Source organism: Chelmon rostratus, chromosome 10, assembly GCF_017976325.1.
Source record: "Chelmon rostratus isolate fCheRos1 chromosome 10, fCheRos1.pri, whole genome shotgun sequence".
NCBI classification, from domain to species: Eukaryota; Metazoa; Chordata; class Actinopteri; order Chaetodontiformes; family Chaetodontidae; genus Chelmon; species Chelmon rostratus.
In genome coordinates, this window is record NC_055667.1 from 11,034,764 (window position 1) to 11,053,692 (window position 18,929).

At 41.9% G+C, this 18,929-nt stretch overlaps 1 protein-coding gene across 1 annotated transcript in view; it reads right to left on the reverse strand.

The window, feature by feature from the left end:
- Nucleotides 1–18,929, reverse strand: part of cntn3a.2 (contactin 3a, tandem duplicate 2) — a 29,100-nt gene that overhangs the window by 8,048 nt on the left and 2,123 nt on the right. The window contains exons 4-14 of the mRNA XM_041945450.1: nucleotides 15,452–15,627; nucleotides 14,301–14,396; nucleotides 13,959–14,162; nucleotides 12,943–13,045; nucleotides 12,415–12,599; nucleotides 11,086–11,222; nucleotides 9,523–9,652; nucleotides 8,872–9,022; nucleotides 8,430–8,557; nucleotides 6,300–6,469; nucleotides 4,779–4,896 (exon numbers count right to left, since the gene is read on the reverse strand). Of these exons, the coding sequence (XP_041801384.1) occupies nucleotides 4,779–4,896; nucleotides 6,300–6,469; nucleotides 8,430–8,557; nucleotides 8,872–9,022; nucleotides 9,523–9,652; nucleotides 11,086–11,222; nucleotides 12,415–12,599; nucleotides 12,943–13,045; nucleotides 13,959–14,162; nucleotides 14,301–14,396; nucleotides 15,452–15,627 (1,598 nt within the window). The remainder of the gene's footprint in view (nucleotides 1–4,778; nucleotides 4,897–6,299; nucleotides 6,470–8,429; nucleotides 8,558–8,871; nucleotides 9,023–9,522; nucleotides 9,653–11,085; nucleotides 11,223–12,414; nucleotides 12,600–12,942; nucleotides 13,046–13,958; nucleotides 14,163–14,300; nucleotides 14,397–15,451; nucleotides 15,628–18,929) is intronic.

The window sequence follows — 18,929 nt, forward strand, 5'->3', positions numbered from 1 at the left end:
CTCAACACGCATGTTAAGAAGTAAATGCTGGACTACATTTTCTTGTTTACAGAAGCCTTTAATGTGCAACCCACATACATTTGGCCTGGAAGCTCTGGCTTTAGAGATATTGATCTCTGTAAAACTCATTAGCAGCTCTTGATCAAAAAAACCTTTAATACACTGGCCTCATTAATACATATTAATGGAGCACACAATCAAGGATCAATTCCTTATCCTCTTAATTATATTTCATTGGCTGAGGCAAGAGGGTGTTGTCACTGTCTTGAGGGTGTTCAAATAATCTGTTATTAATATGGACAGACTGTCTGGGCTCTTATTGTGAACTTGGCACAGGGCAAGTTAATATCTGGCTGTGTTATGAATACTTACAGACACGGTAATATTATTTTGATCTGAACTGAATATTAACCAAATTTGTAATATATGTCACACGTGTCAGAAGTGAATCTAAATCAGAGTATGCGATAAAAGTGATGAAATAATAATGGGAAAACACATATTTGCACGGTGCTGTGTGTTTCCCTACGCACCGTCTTCAAGGGTGATGACGAGGATGATGATGTAACTGTCAAACAAGCTCGAGTGCTCGCAAAGTGGTTTGAATGCTAATGACCGTGATGCTATCTGTATAACATGACCTTCTCTGTAACCACCACCACCCAGTGGAGTGTTTGTGAGGCCTCATGGAGTGGCATCAAAAACATTTTCCACTGCCATTGTAAAAAAACAAGAACCCAGATGATCACTCAAGAGTCTTTGTGTCAGGAGCTATTATCATTGACCTTCAGTGCTGCGAGAGGAGTGGAGTGAGACAGGGTGCGAAAAAAGCACCCTGAAAAACGACAGAGTTACCATCACTGGCTAATATTACATGATCGCAATAACACGTCTATCGCCAATAACACCGATAATCAGCAAGACTGATAGTATGATCATAAATGACCACTTATGTTGCTGCGATCGCACTCGCTCCAGATGAAAGCACAATCACACTGACACAGCCAGTGATTAACACAATCATTATCACAGTTAAATGAGTCCTGCATTATTCACGCTGTTGTCTTAACATTAAACATGCATTTTTTTGAGTGCATGTAAATGCAGCCACCGAGGGAAGCTGGATTCTGCTGCAGTGTATTCTCAGCTGCCTCTTGCAGTATATAGCCACGCAGATAGTTTGGGATTTATTTGTCAAGCTTTTCTCTCCAAGATTTCTGCCTCCACCCCAAAATAAATGCGAGTGAATGGATTTTTTTTTTTTTTTATGGTGCACACAGCTTTGAAAAATGATGTTTTAAAAAATTCAACAGCAACATCTCTTTCCAGTGTCCCCATTGCTTTGGATAATACACACAACACAGGACAATTTGTCTGGTGGGAAGTAGTTCCAATGAAAACAGCATGTCCTGCTGATTAGCCAGGCAGGGACAGGAGCACCTCCTCTGAAAAAGTACTGTAGCGGAGCACAACTCTGAAATAGTATTTCCATTTTATCACACTCCTTACTTCTACTCTACTCGTTTTAAGATGGAAATCTTGTACATTTTACTCTACTACAATAATCAGACTGTTACAGTTACTTCGCAGATCAAGACTTGATGTAAAAAAAATACTAAATAGATAAAATACAACACAGTGTTGAGCATTACAGCAGTGGTTTCCAATCTTTTTGGCTTGTGACCCCTTACAAGAAAGCACTGTTTAGTTCGTAATCATTGTCTGTGAGTTGTTCCACTCTAAACTATGGTAACAGTGTGTGGGCCAAAGAGGTCAAAATATCCAATATTTCCCAATAAACATAGACGATAACAATCATGGATGTAGTCTCCGCGATGTCTGTGAGGCTCAGTGACAGTAGCTCTGGCCACTGCCATCTTGGCGGTCCCTGACTCCACAAAAGTGGCCATTCCCATAACTGTGCATAACTTTAAGCCATAATATAATTGAGAAGGGTGAGATATTGTTTATTTCTGCTGGTAAAGTTGGCCATTTTAATATGGGGGTCTATGGGGACTGCCTCAGCCTCAAGTGGCCGTTCGAGGAACTGCAGTTTTTCGGTCCCGGAGGTTACTGCTAAAGCAAGCAAAGATTAGAGACAAATAAATTTGAAAGATTAAAAAATATGGAGCAGAACTTTGTTCTTTTCTGCTCTTCTACCCCATTAATCATTCTACAACCCCTCAGCTTTATCTTGCTACTCTTTGGAGGGGCCCCGCCCTGAGGATGGAAACGAGTAGCTATAACCAGCCACATCCAGTGCTTACACACTGGTGCATCAGCATTAATGATCGAATAATTTTATATAACATATAATGATGTATCACTCTCAGGACATTTTACTGCAGAACTAGTCCTTTTACTTTTGATACTTTAAGGACATTTTGCTGATTGCACTTTCTTTTACGGAAGTAGGACGTTGAATGCATTGCTTATAATGGAGTGCTTTTTTAATTGTTGTGTTGCTAAGGATCTGAGTACATGGCACTGATTATTGCCAATTGTATTGAGATGGATATGTTACAAAACAGGCAAATAAAACTACCTGCATGGCTTAACACCACTAGAGGTAAGTGAGAAAACATCTTTCTTTGTACAACCCCGGTTCCAAAAATGCTGGGATGCTGTGTAAAACATAAATAAAACAGAATGTGGCCATTTGCTGATCCTTTTTGATATATATTTTTTTTTATATATATATATATATATATATATATTTGCATACTCAATTGAAAACAGTACAAAGAAAATATATTTAATGTTTTACCTCATCAGCTTTTTCTAAATATCCTCTTATTCTGAATTTGATGCAGCAACACGCTTCAAACGTTGGGACAGGAGCAGCAAAAGACTGGGAAAGTTGTGGAATTCTATAAAAACACCTGTTTGGAACATTCCACAGGTGAACAGGCTCATTGGTAACAGGTGAGAGTATCATGATTGGGTATGAAAAGGGGCATCCTCAGTCGTGCAAAAGTGAGGATGGAGCGAGGTTCACCACTGTGTGAACACAAGATAAAACTTTATTAATCCCACACCAGGGAAATTAAATAACACATGATTGTATAAAGGATATTAGCACATGTGCTCAGGAACAGACTGCATTCTGTTTTTATTTGCGTTTTACAGCATCCAACCTTTTTGGAATCAGGTTTATAATTTGCGTGAGCACAGCTTGAGTCTTGGCTGGTTAATATGCTGTATGTGTGGTGTTGCACAATGAAAGAGCTACTTGTGTCCTTTATAGGTTATAGGTATAAAGGCAGTGGGGGTTTCAAACAGGATAATGACTGGCTGCTAGATTGGATAGTCAAATCGATGCTTTTTAGAGGTTTGCAGTTGTGGGCAAGCAAAGCCATTCTTCAGCCTCCATGACTGGTTTTCTATTCAGCTTCATGCTTTGTCGCCCAGCATTTGAAGCCATTCCATCCAAGCAATGAGACATCCATGACAGCTGCCGTGAGCAGGAAGTGTAAATAATGCACAATCTGAGTCACAGACAAGTTTCTCTCCAGTCAATACTAGGGCCAATCCATTTCCAGGGGCTTGATATTGCTTCCACTTGAAAAATAGTCTTATTTCCACTTAGTTCTTAGCCATTTGGAAAGGAGCGCTTATTAATGCCATTTGCCTAGAAGATCTTCAGCTGAATCACTGGCGGGTATCCTCACAAGATAAAGTTATGGATCCAAACCATTTCAAATCTTGACACCAAAATCATCCCTCACCTCATCTGACATTTAGCATATTTGCTTAGTGTCAATTTGCTGGGCAATTTGGCTTATTGATCAAAGCCAGAAACATCCATCCTCGCACCATGCGTGCAATCCAAACCTGCCATTCCCCGAAACACATTACAAAAGTTATTCTGTTTTGTCCTGCTCAATGTAATTCTTGACAATTGCGTCTCTATGGAGCTATACATACTGCACGAGTGAGCTCAGACAGGCATCGAAGAACTCCACTGTCAAGTTCATTGCAACAATATTGGAAATTGGTCATAACAAAGAGAGAAAGAGAGAAAAACAAAAATAGCTGATATTCCTACGATTTCACACAGTTTTGTCAAGTTCTCTACTTCCACAAACATCTCTGAAAGCAATATAAAAGAGAAGCAAGCCTCCACTATTTGATGTAATCAAGCGATTGCTACTAGAAATAAGCAGGACATGAAAACTGTGTACTCTCTGATGACATCTGGAACGATTTTCATGAGAATATGGGCATTTTGGTGGCACTGCAATCACCGGCTGAAACAAACCCCATTTCGGTTTAAAAGCCCAAATGAACATTGCGTGCCCTGACAGTCATCATTCTTAATATTCTCAGCAAAGCATATCCACAGATTGTCCACAGAAATGTTTTCTTTTGCTTTTATTTTATTTTATTTTTTTTTGCAAAGAAGGCTTTATTTGGTAACCTTTGCAGAATGCAGACATCTCTTTATTGTGGCTACATTCATCACCAACTTTACAGCTATTACATGTCAAAGTGTCCTTGAGCAAGACGTTGAACCCCACGCTGCTCCCAGTGTGACACACAGTGTGTGTGTGTGTGTGTGTGTGTGTGTGTGTGTGTGAATGGGTGAATGAGAGGCAAATTGTAAAGCGCTTTGTCTGTTGAGGTAGAAAAGCGTTATATAAGTGCAGTCCATTTGCCATTAACACTGAATTCTAGATTTTTAATTTACCTTTTTTTAAAAGAGAAACCCAGAAACAATCCTGGCAGTAAGCCCTGCTTTAATTAGTGGCTGCAGAGCAGAGAGGAGGTTTTCTTACCTTTCACAATCAATACAGCCACGGCTGACAAGCTCTCCACGTCCGTGTCCACCACACAGATATATTTGCCGGCATGGTAAAGCTGAATGTTCCTGATCATCAGATCTCCTGCTGTTCTCTACCAAGGAGGAACGAAAGCTTTATGTAGCATGAAAGATAACAGACCTTGTGACAGCTTATTAAAGAATGTAGCGAAGCATATATAAGGTGTAGTAAATAGTGGTGCCAAAAGCGTTTGCAGATCCTGCAGTTATCTAGCTGGGACTCTGCAGAGGAAAATCAGACATTTTTTTTGAAAGAAGATATTTTACACCACTGATATTTTACACATATCGCCTGACAGTTCATGCAGCAAAAACCATAAAGGCAAACATAATGAAAAATTTCTGAATATGACAGAACCTTTTAGTCACACACTGCTGTCCAAGATCAGCTCAGGTGAAAGGATCAAGGCCAGAATTCACAAAAAACTGTATGCAGCAAATGGAGTTTCTGTGTTTGACAAGGCCTCAGCAATTTTACGTGCTTTTTGTAGGGGTCATCGCCATGACCCTCAGGACCTGCTGCAAGAAAACTACACAAACAAGCTATTACTACTGAGTTCAGTCGGTTTTTGCTCAATTGGAGAGGAAAAAAAGCGCTCCAGATTCTCATCTGAGAGGACACCCGTAAGCAGCAAATGGTAAATTAGTGGTGAAATCGTTCTCTTGGCATCGGCAGGGAAATGTGGCAGAACAGCCAACGTGGTTTAATTATGGAAATTAAATTCCTTGAAGCAGCAAAGTTAAGTTGATAATCTCTTTGGACTGGGGATATTCTAGCATTGCTAGGGAAGGAGTCTCTTTTCAGATAAGAACATTGTCAGTCAAACAGGCACAGGAAGAATGGTTAATCTCGAAGGGTGTGAGGCTGTTCTGAAAGTGTTTTGTCATTTGGGGCTCTGCCATGCTTTCACTTCTTTAAAAGACACCTCTAATGATGTGTATCCCCTTTCAGTTATAAGGAGCAGTGCAGCAGGCTATGTCAAAGTACGATCTGAAAAGAATTCAAGACTAGCCAAAAGTATTAAAAATAGATTACTTCAGAGGGCTGAGCTCCGGTAGGAGAAGGGTACTCAAAAAGATGACAACCTGTCACAATGGCTGAGCAACGAACGCATTACCTACATGATGATTTTTATGTAGGAAGTATGTTTTGACACACCAACCGACAGGCTCCCATTCACAAAAGTACAAGTGGAAGCTTAGAGGGGGGTTGAATGATCTTATGGCGCTTCCTTCCAAAGATTTCCACATTCCCACCGCTTATCATGCCACCGAGGAGACTTTAAGGATTTCAAGAAGGATGGTATCACACCCTTTGCAGCAAAACTAGCCACAGTAAATCTCTCCGAGAGATACTTCCATGTCAAACCACAAGCCGTCTCTTTTAACTAATGGCAGAGATGAAGTGAAGCAAGATGGGAAGAGGTGCCAACTGCCCATTCGCACGTTCTGAAGAAATATGACTGCGGTCACTCACCCCACCCACGAGCTCAAAGTGACCGTCTCCCTTGGAGATGAGCTGTCCGTTAAAGGCCCAGGAGAAAGAAACGTCTAGGACGGGGTCACTGGCAACCTGACAGGGTAGCACGATGCTCTCGCCCACAATGATCTCCATGTCCACCGGTCCCTGGGTGATTCTGGTTGGATCTGCGGCAGAAAAAAAAAACATTGTGAGAGGGACTGATTTTTGACCCGGGAAGCTGCCAATCTCACTCAGAACATGAGACCACACCTGGGTGCTGATCCCCTCCAAGTTCTGAAAAACATCCAACAAATTATTCCACTTTTGAAATGATTGCCACATTAACGCAAATCTTTTTCAAGGTTTTGTTTATGTCCCCCCTGTGTATCCTATGTGGGAATTTGAGAAATAATGTTTTACTTACTGTGATTTACTCCATCCTGATACCTTTACTTGCTATTGGACTTTGTTTCCCAGATTCCCTGTAGCACTTGCTTTTTGTTATTATAGATCTCACTGCTTTTCTTGTCAGGACCCGCCTTACTGTGCCTTTGATTCACACTACTCTGCCTCTGATTGGCTGACAAATATTCTTACCCTAACCCCAACCAACCGCACTAACCAACAGAACCAACGAAGGCAACCAATCAGAGGCAGAGTTGGGTGAGATCTGCCAAGAACAGCCCTGGGATCCATAACAACGCTAGTCTAATTTTGTTCAAACAAATGAAGTCAACCCATCACCAGAATAAAAGCTTTAAAAACATAACCATTAATTGATTAACTTATCCCCTGGATGGATTCATATTTAGAGGTAGCTAGCTTGCTAGCTAACGTTATACTGATCATATGGTAAAACTTCCAATAGTAGCCCGGGCTTGTATTTGTTTGAGCGGCATAGCGCATTCAGCCTTCATGGTCGCCCCCTAAGTTGAAATGAGTTCTGCTCACTTGTTGCAATGAGATGAGCAGCGCTTTGTTGCTTCTCTGAAACAGAGGCACACTACTGATACAGCGTGAGTCTTTAATACACTAAGTCACAGGCAGAGGAGCATTATCTGTACAGAGGAGGGTTTCATGAAAGTCTTAGTCGAATAATGTGATAACATGAAGCCTGCCACCACTGAAATGGCCTAATACTCCGAGCCGACACAGCTAGAATAATCTTCTGAAATCCTGATAGCAATTACAATACACTGTGGATCAGATAAAACTTCATGTAATGGGCTTCTCTGTGCATCCAGAACAAAAATGAGGGGCGCTGCTTCAAAGTGTACAATAGCAATCATTTGGCTAAGTCTGCTGTGCTTCAAAAGTCAAGATAATGAATCTCCTGGAATCAAATAAAGGAGGTACAGCACAAAGGAAGAGGGCTTGTACTCTTACCTTACACAGACTGTCAAGGGACAAAAAAAATGTAGGGTGTCCCCCGCCCGCCCCCACCTCCCAGTTCTTAAAAAAAAAATGAACAACAGTCATGTAAAAATATGACTGGCCTTGGCACTTACAGCAGCAGACAATAGCATTCAGCACATTAATAAAACCAATAAGAGAAGTCACAACTATCACTCCTCTGGAAACACACGCTCCACAATAACAGCATCTCTAACACCTCCCCGCTAACGCTTTCATTGCTTCCACTCAGGGCACTTTGGTTTGTTGCAGTAAATTGGCTGTTTCAGCTGCTTTGAGGAAAACAATGATCGAGTATTTTCTCAAACACCTTCCAAGTGCATTATTGCAGCCGCTGCAAAATGCAGCCAAACAAAACAGCTCAATAAAATAACTGAACGACACGAGGGTTTTTTTTTTTGTTTTTTTTCAAGTTGCAGTGGAGCGTCGGTAAGGATAACACCCCCTCAAATAAATAAATATGCAAAGAAAATCACATTTAAATTAGTCTAAAAACATTTAAGGCTGTTAATTATGCAAAGATGTTTAGCCCCTCAAAGAGAGAGACTTCTTTTAGTTTTGACGCGCTCCTCAGAGCAAAACCCAAACTCTGTTCATGTTTTCTACCCACTAGTTATTGACTCAAGTCCTCGCGGTACAGTAGCTCTCTCCTGTGTTAATCCATACTGAGCAATAAATTCTGCTTACTAAGTGGGGCGCGCAAGCGTTCTGCTATTTAACAGCGGAGCTCACCGGTAACAAGGAGCCTTCCAGTTGTACTCGACATGCCAAATCTATTCCGAGCGAAGCACGTATAGCTGCCTGCATCAGACTTGCTCACGTTGGCAAGCCTCAGCGTTCCATCCGGGGACAGTGTGATCCTAGAGGAGCGTACAAACAGAGACGGCAGCTTATGATCCAATTTGCGAGAACAAACGAATCATTTCAACAACAACTCTGATTCTGGATTCGTCTACATGTCAGCGATCATGTGTGTGACCAAATGAGGTGGGATGAATAACGCAGCTGCTCTGATCTACACAGAGAAAACACTGAATTGACTGAATTATCTGTGTACGTTGCTGTCGTTACTTTGAACAGCCACCAAATTTTTATTTTTATTTATTTATTTTTTGCTCTATCATCATAAAAGCAGTTTCAGAACTCATGCAGGAACACCTCGTTCAGTCACTACCTGTCATTGGTGTGGATGGGCAGGTTTCCTTTCTTCCACAAAATGCTGGCGATGGGATAGGCCTGGGGTTTACACTCTAACGTCACAGTAGTTCCTGCCTTGGCTTTGAGCAAAGCTCTGAGGACGTTCCCTGTGAAGTCTGGAGGAGAGGCTGATGGGAGACAGTGAACTGACTTTAGTACAAGGCTGCAGCAAACCTCACAGGGCATCTGAAGCATGCTTCAGCTTGATCTGTGAAAATCATCAAATGCTAAAGAAATTAAGACTGACGTTTTAAACAGCTGGGATGGGAATCAAATAAATCTAAAACCGAATCACTGCTGATGATTTATCTGTGTGTGAAATGGATTTATGAAGAAATCTGAACAAAAAGTTGTTACTCTTGATTGGTTTTTGTGCAAAAGATCATGTTTTCTGTTCAACTGGGAATTCTGTATCCACCACCCCATTCCCCAACATAACATCAAAATAAATCAGGATATCACCAAGGGAAAAATGATTTGTTAAATGTGTTTGGCCCCACAAAACCGTCCTCGCTGACCCCATTATCCGCTAATCCAGACAACCTTTAAGAATGACAGTAAATTGACCTTTAAGATTCTTTGGCAACAACGATTTGAGGCTTTAAGCGACAGATAAATGCCATCCTACCTAAAACCATTAGTTCAGCAGCAAAATATATGACGCCGTGTTTATTCTCAGCCACACACTGGTACATGCCAGCGTCAGATAGTGTCAGCACTGACACCGACAGGACTCCATCCTCCACATGGATTCTGTCCTGTGAAGAAAAGGATGAAAGAAAGCAATTATTGCTTAAGACTTAAAGGTGGCTTTCGCTTTGCTCAGTGTGCTCTGGCAAAGCTCAATAACCGTCGGATTGGGTGAGACGCATTGTCAATGGGTGCAGATCAAATCAGGATTATGTTGCGGAGAATGAATCAGTCAGAGCACAAACCACATTTTTGTTTTCCATATACAGTATGCTTCTTCTCACCATCATGTAAACCAGCCTTACAGTGTGTCAGTTGGGCCTGTTGATGCCTAAACTGATGTTGTCAGGACTAATACCTGGCAGTGAAAACGGAGTTTGTCAAAACAGATTTCGTTTGAACCATAAAACAAAACGCAGCTTAGATAGTTTCTGTTTTGCCTGTGAGGATTAAAGCACCAGTACGTAGGATTTAGGGGGCTCTATTGGCAGAAATGTAATATAGTATTCAGTTAAGTTTTGATTAGCGTATAATCGCCTGAAAATATGATGTTTTTGTAACCTGAGAATGAGAATCTTTATATTTACAGAGGGTCCTCTTTTGTGGTGACCACCATGTTTCTACAGTAGCCCAGAATGGACACACCAAACACTGACTCCACCATAGGAGGGTGAGACAAGGGGTGCTCAGGTGGTGAATCTGTAACCTCAAAGCCAGATGCCACTAAATCCTACACGCTGGACCTTAACGCTGTCACATTCACCCCCAAAAACATTTTGATTGAACTATATGTTTTAAATTTAGACAACAGTTTGCTCCTCATAAGCCATATGTGATACATATAAAACAAAAATAATGAAAAAAATGATAAAACTGCCAATCATATTCTAAATGTTGCAACCCTGAATATATTCTTGAAATCAAATTAGAGAATGACATTTAAAAAAATGTCTTTTTAATAATAAAATCAGACGGGTTATATTCGCAGTCAAACTCAAAAGAAGAAGCCTTGCCCCGAGCCTTATTAAATGCAGGAAAATTAAGTTTCAAGCTATGGATCTCAAAATACACAAGACAGCATGTATTTCTCTGGTGGTCTGGAGTAAGGTGCGCTGCTATATACAGTATATTTCACAGAAGATTAAGTCCATTGTCCCTAAATCTGGAGGAGCTTAAACATGCACCATGAATAATGAAAAGCAACCACTGACTCCATTCAGATGAAATGGAGCAATCTCGCAGGGACTACACTGATCCACTCTCTAAGACTGTGTAATCTGCCAAGGTAGAGCGGAATAAGAGACAGTTACATCCAAGTCTCATCACTGGCACACCTCTGCAAGATGTTTACACTCTCCTCTGATCTCACTCGAAATTGCACTTGGAAAAACAGCAACGTGTGTGAAGCCAGGCTCTCTAAAATGAACGGATCAGCTGAAGCTGAAGATTAAGTCTTTAAAATGAAATATTGGTAGGTGGCAGAAGACAGGCTGTAATTTACCCCTGAGAGAAGCTGTTGGCCGTTCTTCAGCCACGTGTAGGAGGGTTTGGGCTTCCCATTGGCCCGGCACTCCCAGTATAGCCTCTCCTCTATGGCCAGGGCCGTGTCCTTCACGGCCTGGATCCACTGAGGCTTGGCTGAGGGAACAGAAATACACTCCAGTAAAATATCAGACGAGAAGCAGATTCTGAAGGAGCGGAATGATCTCATTAAATATGCCGCATCCAAAATAGTTCAAAGGAAAGCATGTGCAGATTGACAGCTGGAATAAGAGGAAATCATAAAAAACCTTTGAAGAATGGGTTTGTCTTTAAAGGGGACAGAGGCGAGAGGAGTGAATGTATCACTCAGCTTTATCAATGAAAGGCGTCAGCCGCCTGTGGCAGCGCAAGATTAGCACCACAGACTGCAGCACAAAGCAGGAAGCTCTCATGACGGCTAAAGTGCACCCAACACCACAGCTCACCCCAACCTGTCACCTTAATTCTGTGTATAATAAACATCAGCCCTGTCCGATCCAGAACACAACTCCTCCTGCATCTCGCCTCTTACATATTTACAGCTTTTCAGGAATTTTCATGGGCAGAGTGTTGTGCCCATAATAAACACGGCTCACTTCGCAGGCACTGTACATAACGTCAGCTCCAATTTCACAAGTGTCATTTTCCCTCTCTCACCAAAATTCACGGCTGAACTAAGCCAAGAACCCAGAAATGTAACAACTGCGGTAAAATTATTACCAACAGCACTTCTCATCCGGGAAGAAGATAATGACTTTTCCAGCTGTGTATATTACGACCAGCGGTTAAAATTATTGCAATTATCATGTTACCAAATACGGCTAAAATAAAGATTATTTTCATTGTCAATTAATCTGATGATAATTTTAAAGATTAATGTAGTAACTGTTAGAAAATTGTGAAAAACACTCATCATAATTTCCCCGAGCCCAAAGTGACGTCTTCAGGTTGCTTTGTTTGTCCAAAACAGTCCATAACACAAAAACTCCTCATGTGCTGTCGTAAATGACAAAGAACAGCAGCAAATTCTGAAGCTGGAAGCAGTAAATGTTTGATTTTTTTTGCATTAAAAAACAACTAAAGTGATTAACGGATTATCAAATAGTTGGCGACTAATTTTCGTTGGATCGACTGATCAACGAATCGACTGATCGTTGCAGCTCTGTTACCAAATAACAATTCTTAAGCACTTAAACCAATTGTTGCCACATGTTAACAGAGTTAAATGCAGAACAGGCTGCATAGAAGCTCTTAATAATTCTTGATGGCTCTACAATGTTTTTTGTGTTGTAAACAAAGGTCTTAGTACCGTAGAAGGCCAGTCGACCAGTGGCTGTGTTCTTGCCCATCCTGTTCTCCGCCACACACTCGTATCCTCCTGTATCGTCCTGCTGGAAGCTGGGGATCTCCAGCACGGCATTGGAGTACTTCATTTTGACTTTGCTGGGGAAGGGCACGCCGTTAGCCCTCTTCCAGGTGATCTCTGGCACGGGGCTGGAAGGCACAGAGGAAAGAACCCTGAGCGTGAAGTCGTGATTCACATTTAAGATTGTCGCTCAGGTTGCAGGAGTCTGTAATAATCCTGCAATAAAGTGCCTGATGGAGCTTAAAGCCTATTCAGGGTATTTTTTTGCGGATGAATGGTTTGGAGTTAGCTCAATCCGACAACAACGACAAAAAGCCGTCTCACATGGTTTTCAAACCAATCACGGCTCGATGCCGCACTCTAAGAAATATAAGTGCTGCTGTAACTTTACTTTACAGAAATTCAGAGGTTCCTCATCTGGAATGAAAGACAGCAGAAGATTGAAAACATGCTTCAAGGAATCCAGCTTACTTCCCAAGGGCGAAACACTCCAGCGTAACTGTTGATCCTTTTGCGGCGGGTACATTGTCTGGGAAATTAACTTCTATTTTCGGCTCGTATTCACCCATCACTCCTATGAAGAGCAAGCACAAGAACTTGCTCAGTCCTCCATTATTCATGACTTACAAGCAATATGGCTTGCATTATGGACCAAACAATAGCACTGTAAAACTAACAGAGGAGAAATAAAAGGCACATGAGTGTGACCATGAGAGACTGTTCTTTGAGCAAAGAACATTCTCTCATGGGTAAACTCAAAGTGGTACATCACTGAAGTGTGCAGTCGCCAGGGTGCAGTGAAACACCAGCGAGGAAGAACTCAAATCTCCTCTTGGCGGAATAGACGGACTAGATTTGAAATCTTGTTGTTGTTGGTTTTTTCTTCTTTTTTTCAGCTAGTCTGGCTGTTATCTAAAAGCTTGAGTGAGCGGTTCCCAACCTCTGGTACTTTATTGTTAATATCAGTACTCAGGGAAGACAGGTCGAGACAGGGATCTAACAGTGATGCGATGGGATTTAAATTTATGCAGCTACATGTACAGTACACTGAGTGGAAACTAACTGGTTGAGCCACCAGAACACTCAATGTAATGGTCCAATGACGTATAGCTCATGTTTAATTCATTCTGAAGGCAATTTTTATTCACTCTTTCCATGAAAGCATAACAGAGAATAGAACAACAGACCAGCGAGGAGCGGCCTGAGAACTCATGTGAAAGCACAGGGAAAGCTTTTAAAGGGGATGCGAATTATAAGAAAGCTAAGTCAGCAAAGACGGGATTTGGGTGCTTTGTTTGCTGGCCTACATTGGGGAGCAACTATTTATTTACAGGCATTAGCACTCGGTGACTCAACCGCAGCGAGGCACGACAGGACAAAGAGCACTCATGCTAGCATGATGATTAAAGGCACCATGAAAGAGAAGGTCCTCAATACATGGCTGAAAGGCATACTTGTCACATCACGGCCGTAAACTGTCGTCTTACCATCTGTCCGCAGGATCAGGGACGTGGGCGAGCTGTGAACTTTGCCCTTTGTGATGCTGTTCATCACGACACAGGTGTAGTTACCCACGTCAGAGGGCTCCACCTTGGCAATGTAAAGGTTTCCTGTTTGCTGGGAGACGAAACGCCGGTTGTCTTGTTGAACAAAGTATGGGTACTCATTGAAGACCCATGCATAAGTCAGGTCTGGAGGACAAACAAAGACAGACACAATACAACGAGACATTAAATTCTAAAAAATCAAATCAATGGTGGCCAGATTATACTGCCGTGCCGTGAAATAAGTGCTGTGTTGGAGGTTAAGTCGAAGGTCAGAGAGTTTACCTCCTGAGGAAGTGGGTGTCCCGCAGAGCAACACCACTCCTTGTCCCTCTCGGACTGACACCGCGCTTCTGGTGTGGACTTTGAAATGATCTAAGTCTGAGGGAAAAAAGCAAAAGATCGCTGCAGGATCTCACATATCAGAGAGGCAGAGAGCTGAGCAGAAGCTCTCAGCGAGACGCTGGCACGCTGCAGCTCTGCGATGCCCGAGACAGAGACAGGCAGGAAAGAGCAAAGTACAGTGCAGATGTTTGACCCCAGGCCCTAAATTTGATATTACACCAAGAAGAGGTTACAACTCCAGTCTATGAAAGCTGTGCGACCACATGAGCATTGCATGATGGGATAGGACCCATAACACAACAAGATTAAGCTGAAAACGCAAAAAAAGTATTTAAAATGAATTCCTTATATTGCTACGTATGTTTTCCAGTGCTTGTTAATAGTGAAAGGCTCCGGCTCAGAATAAACACACACACATCTTCCCACTCACCCCTCGTGGAGTCTCCTCTGTATAATCCACAGACTTTGCTGCAGCCACTTGGGTCTCTTTTTATTTGAAGGTGAAAATTGGTAAAACTCTTATCAGTGAGACGCGCAGATTATCCAGTGTAACCAGGACACTATTTCTGCAAAGACCCATTGTTGTTGAGTTATTATTAAATGTCATTATTTAATTTTCTCAGCCGTGCATATCTTAACAGCTTGTCAAATAAAACCCGAAATACCCACGCGGCAAGGAGAAGGCGAGAAAAGGTGTTTTGTTGGGATCGTGAATAGAAGCCTTAATGCAAGTGCACAAGCAGGAAAAGGAGTGCACAAGCAGTAAGTACTCGTTTCTTTACTAATTTGAGGTGTTTGCTCACCAAAGATACTTGATGTGAAAGAAGTCACAGTTTATAAACAGTGCAGCTTTGCATTATAATAACATATATATAACGGAACAGTAGCGGCATGTTGTGCTCCAGTCAAAGCAAATGTTGTTTCTTCAGTCGTCAGTCCATCTCAATATGCTACTGAAGCAGTTTCGTAGACTTCTTTGCCCCTGAGCACATCCAGTAAAACACCACCGACATCTAATGGAGCAAAGTGACGAAAAGTGAAGTGGTCGGTCTTTGTGCGCATGCATTTAATGTAGCTTCGCACCAACTTACAGGCAAACTGCAGACTCGCTCTCCTGCTGAGGATGGCTCCTACAGTGTTGTACGCCATACACTGGTACATCCCTACATCCTGGTAGCGGTCCAGACTGCTTATAATGAGGTTGCCCCCGGACAGACGCCGCCGGCGATCCAGGCCCAGATTTATGAGAGTCCCATTCAATGACCATCTGTGAGGGCAGAGACACCATCAGTCCCTGGCAAAACACACTGTCCATTTCTTTCTACCATCCAAGGTGGTCTGACAGGAGGTGAGCTGAGAACACAACTCACTGTACTAACTCACTCTAAATCAGAATAATATACTGTATATTTGTGCTGGTGCAGAGGAAATTCACCGGCTTGGAGCATGAACTCGTTGTGATTCTTGCCATTAATTCTTTTCCTGAGGGGCTTCAACTCCTGACAAAGTTTTAAACAGGAGTATTTTTCTTAAGCCATACAAAGTAACTTGGATAAGACAGCTGATAAACGTGTGCACACCTGCCAGAGGTCAACGTAACGACAAGCATTTGAATGGTGTCTGTAGTCTGCGTTTTTGCTTTCTTTACAGTCCAATTCTGCATGTTTCATGATTGTGATTTTTATGCCTGTAATCTAATAGTGCATACGGCTGCAATGCGTCCGAGCCATTTGTTTAACTTACACGTTACAGTGTTACTGTTTATGTTTCGTGCAAATGCCTTATTTATACTGTATGTTACTGTTTGATTCTATTTTTCTTTATTTTGCTCTATCACTTTTTGCTGCTGCAGCGATCCCATTTTCCCCACAGGGATCATTAAAGTTTAATCTTGGAGTATCACACACAAAGCTGTCCTCTGCTATTTAAGGGAAGCTGAAGATAAAGGTTTCAGACGCCATCCTAGATATTATCATCAGTCTTTGCTATAATCACCTCTTCTCTGCCACATTATATTTACATAATGTGACATTATTCCACCTTTGACTTCTCATTAGGACAAAACATTAGCACTTGGCAAGAGGTAACAGTGGGCTGATGTAACAAAGGATGCCTTTTACACTCCTTTTCACCATCCATTACATCTTTCCCACACTCAGCAGGCGTGGGAATTTAAAAAATAATACTTTGTGTAGCAAGTTCAGATTGTGCTATCAAATAAATGAAGCACCTAAAAGAACTCTGAAAAAACGCAAGGTTAATTCATTGATTCAAACGAGTCTCATTATTCGGCCAGAAAAGACTTTCTTCCTCCACCAGCACAACACTTCATCTATTTTTAAATGCTATTCAAAACTGGAGCATTGATGGGTTCAAGGGCAGAGCACTTTTCAAGAATGTTGTCTCAAAGCGCAGAAAATAATTTGCTTCCTTCAGCCACATTTTTCTATTCTGCTCTCCTTAAGAGGAAATGAAAGACGTGGCGCCATGGCGGGCAACTTTCCAAATGCTTTCACGTCTAGCTTAAAAAATAATTTCTTAAAGAATACATCCAAACCCCTGAATGTTGACGAGTGCTCGCTGCCGTGCTCTAGACCAGAGGTACCCAAACTTTTTTCCCTTGGAGAGCCAAAACTGAAACGTAATGGCGGGCCACTGGCCAAAAGCAAACACCTATTGTATTGTGTTATACTGCTGAGATGCAAAATGTACTGACAGGCTCTGTGCATTGTGTATCTCTGCCCGCCATGCTCGGATTATGAAAGATAATGAATAATTAGCCTACATATTTGAAGGGAATTTTTACGTTGCAAAAAATAAAACAGCATAAACACCTCTTTGTTTTATCAATTTGTATTTTTTTTTTTTAGAAATATCTGGTGGGCCAAATTGAACCTCATTTTTGGCAGCCCTGCTTTAGACACTTAGAACTGATAGCCGTGTTTCTGCACGCGTTGACATTAACCGCACTTCTTCTTAAGACAACACAGTCTGAGAGACCGCCTGCACAATGAATCCCTGAAGGGTTGAATCGGTTAGTGTTACATGCCTGTGTGTGTTTAGGTGTTTGTGTCCAGGCCTGAGTCACCGTTTTCCTCTCTTTCTGACCCGCTCTGAAGTGCCTCTGCTGTTCAGTGCTACCCTGACCATCAGGTAGGTGATTGAAGAGCAACTCCAAAACCGAATTACTCTGCTTGAGACTCATTTTGTGAACACATGTTGTCGGACCATCTGACCACAGAGAAACTTGAGTATTCCAGATGATCCCGCAGTCCGGAGCCACAGGCTGCAAACCTCAGGTCACGTAAAGGTTAGACAAGTCACCCTCTGTTTAGATTTATAAAACTGCATCCCTTTCATGACCTGCTGCCGAGACGGCGCTTTTCTGTATAAGATGTGGCTTTGTGCCATGAGTTTTTATGCCGCTTACAGCGTGCATACTATGAAGGTCTCATCTCTTTGTGAGTGACTGGCAGAGAAAAGGAAAAGAAGGGGGAGGGAGCTGTGTGAGCCCATTTACACTTCAAGAGAGGAGCCAGAGAGGTGCTGAGGGCATGCAGAGCCTAGCACATCCAGCTTGAGAAGACACCACGCTAAACATGCTCATCTCACCTTTAATCAGTACATGGAAATATCTGGTCTTAGGCAAGGAATGTGAAAAGCCTGAAATAATGAGCCATTATCATTCAGCTCGTCTGTGCTGCAGTAATTCCACTTTTTGAACGCCAAAGACACTTGTAATCAATGCCTGTTGGTGCCAGCTACTTCGAGAAACCTGCATTGCTATAAATGGCATTTTTTATAAGGGAAGATTTAAAATGCATTAGGATGCTACACGTGTGTCCCTGAGATAATATCTGGCGAGACAAGAGCCAGATTGACAGCATGATAGTCAATAGGAATTAGTAAAGCCATAATGACACCACTGCTCAGTGTCTTAATGCATTCTAGTCTAATTTGGAGAAAAGTAAAAGGGGAGCAAGCACCGTCCTCTTCCATGTGAAAATTCTTGGAATTTATAAATCCTGTAAATGATTGAAATGGGCTTTACAAAAATGGACAAGATAGTAATATGTATAATATATTTATATGTATATATGTTTGTTTTTTAATAATTTGCACCAAAGAATGACAAGTTTGTTGTTGTTTTTTTAACAAATTTTAAACCAAATGCTATGTTTCCTGCACTGATCACAGTACTTAACAATAAACAATGTCCTCTTATGACACTGACAGCTCAGAAAATGCTTTCAGTGATGAAAATGAAGACAAAAATAGGGAGAAAGCGCATGACGGCAGCTGATTATCTGCCTGAGCCCCGCTAATAGTCCTTTTCCATACACATATGCTGGCTTGGCTTGGTTTGACTCGGCGCAGAATGGATTTGTTTGTTCACTACAACGTGTGAAGATGTGTTGTAAGATGTCTGGATTTTCAGGCTGTTGTTCCGACTCTGCTTGACATCGACCGCTTACTGCTTGATAAACATGTCACTGAATCGTCCGTGAATGATGACATCTGATGACATGTGACGTCACCACAACCTGCCTGGAGGTGGCCGGGGGATGC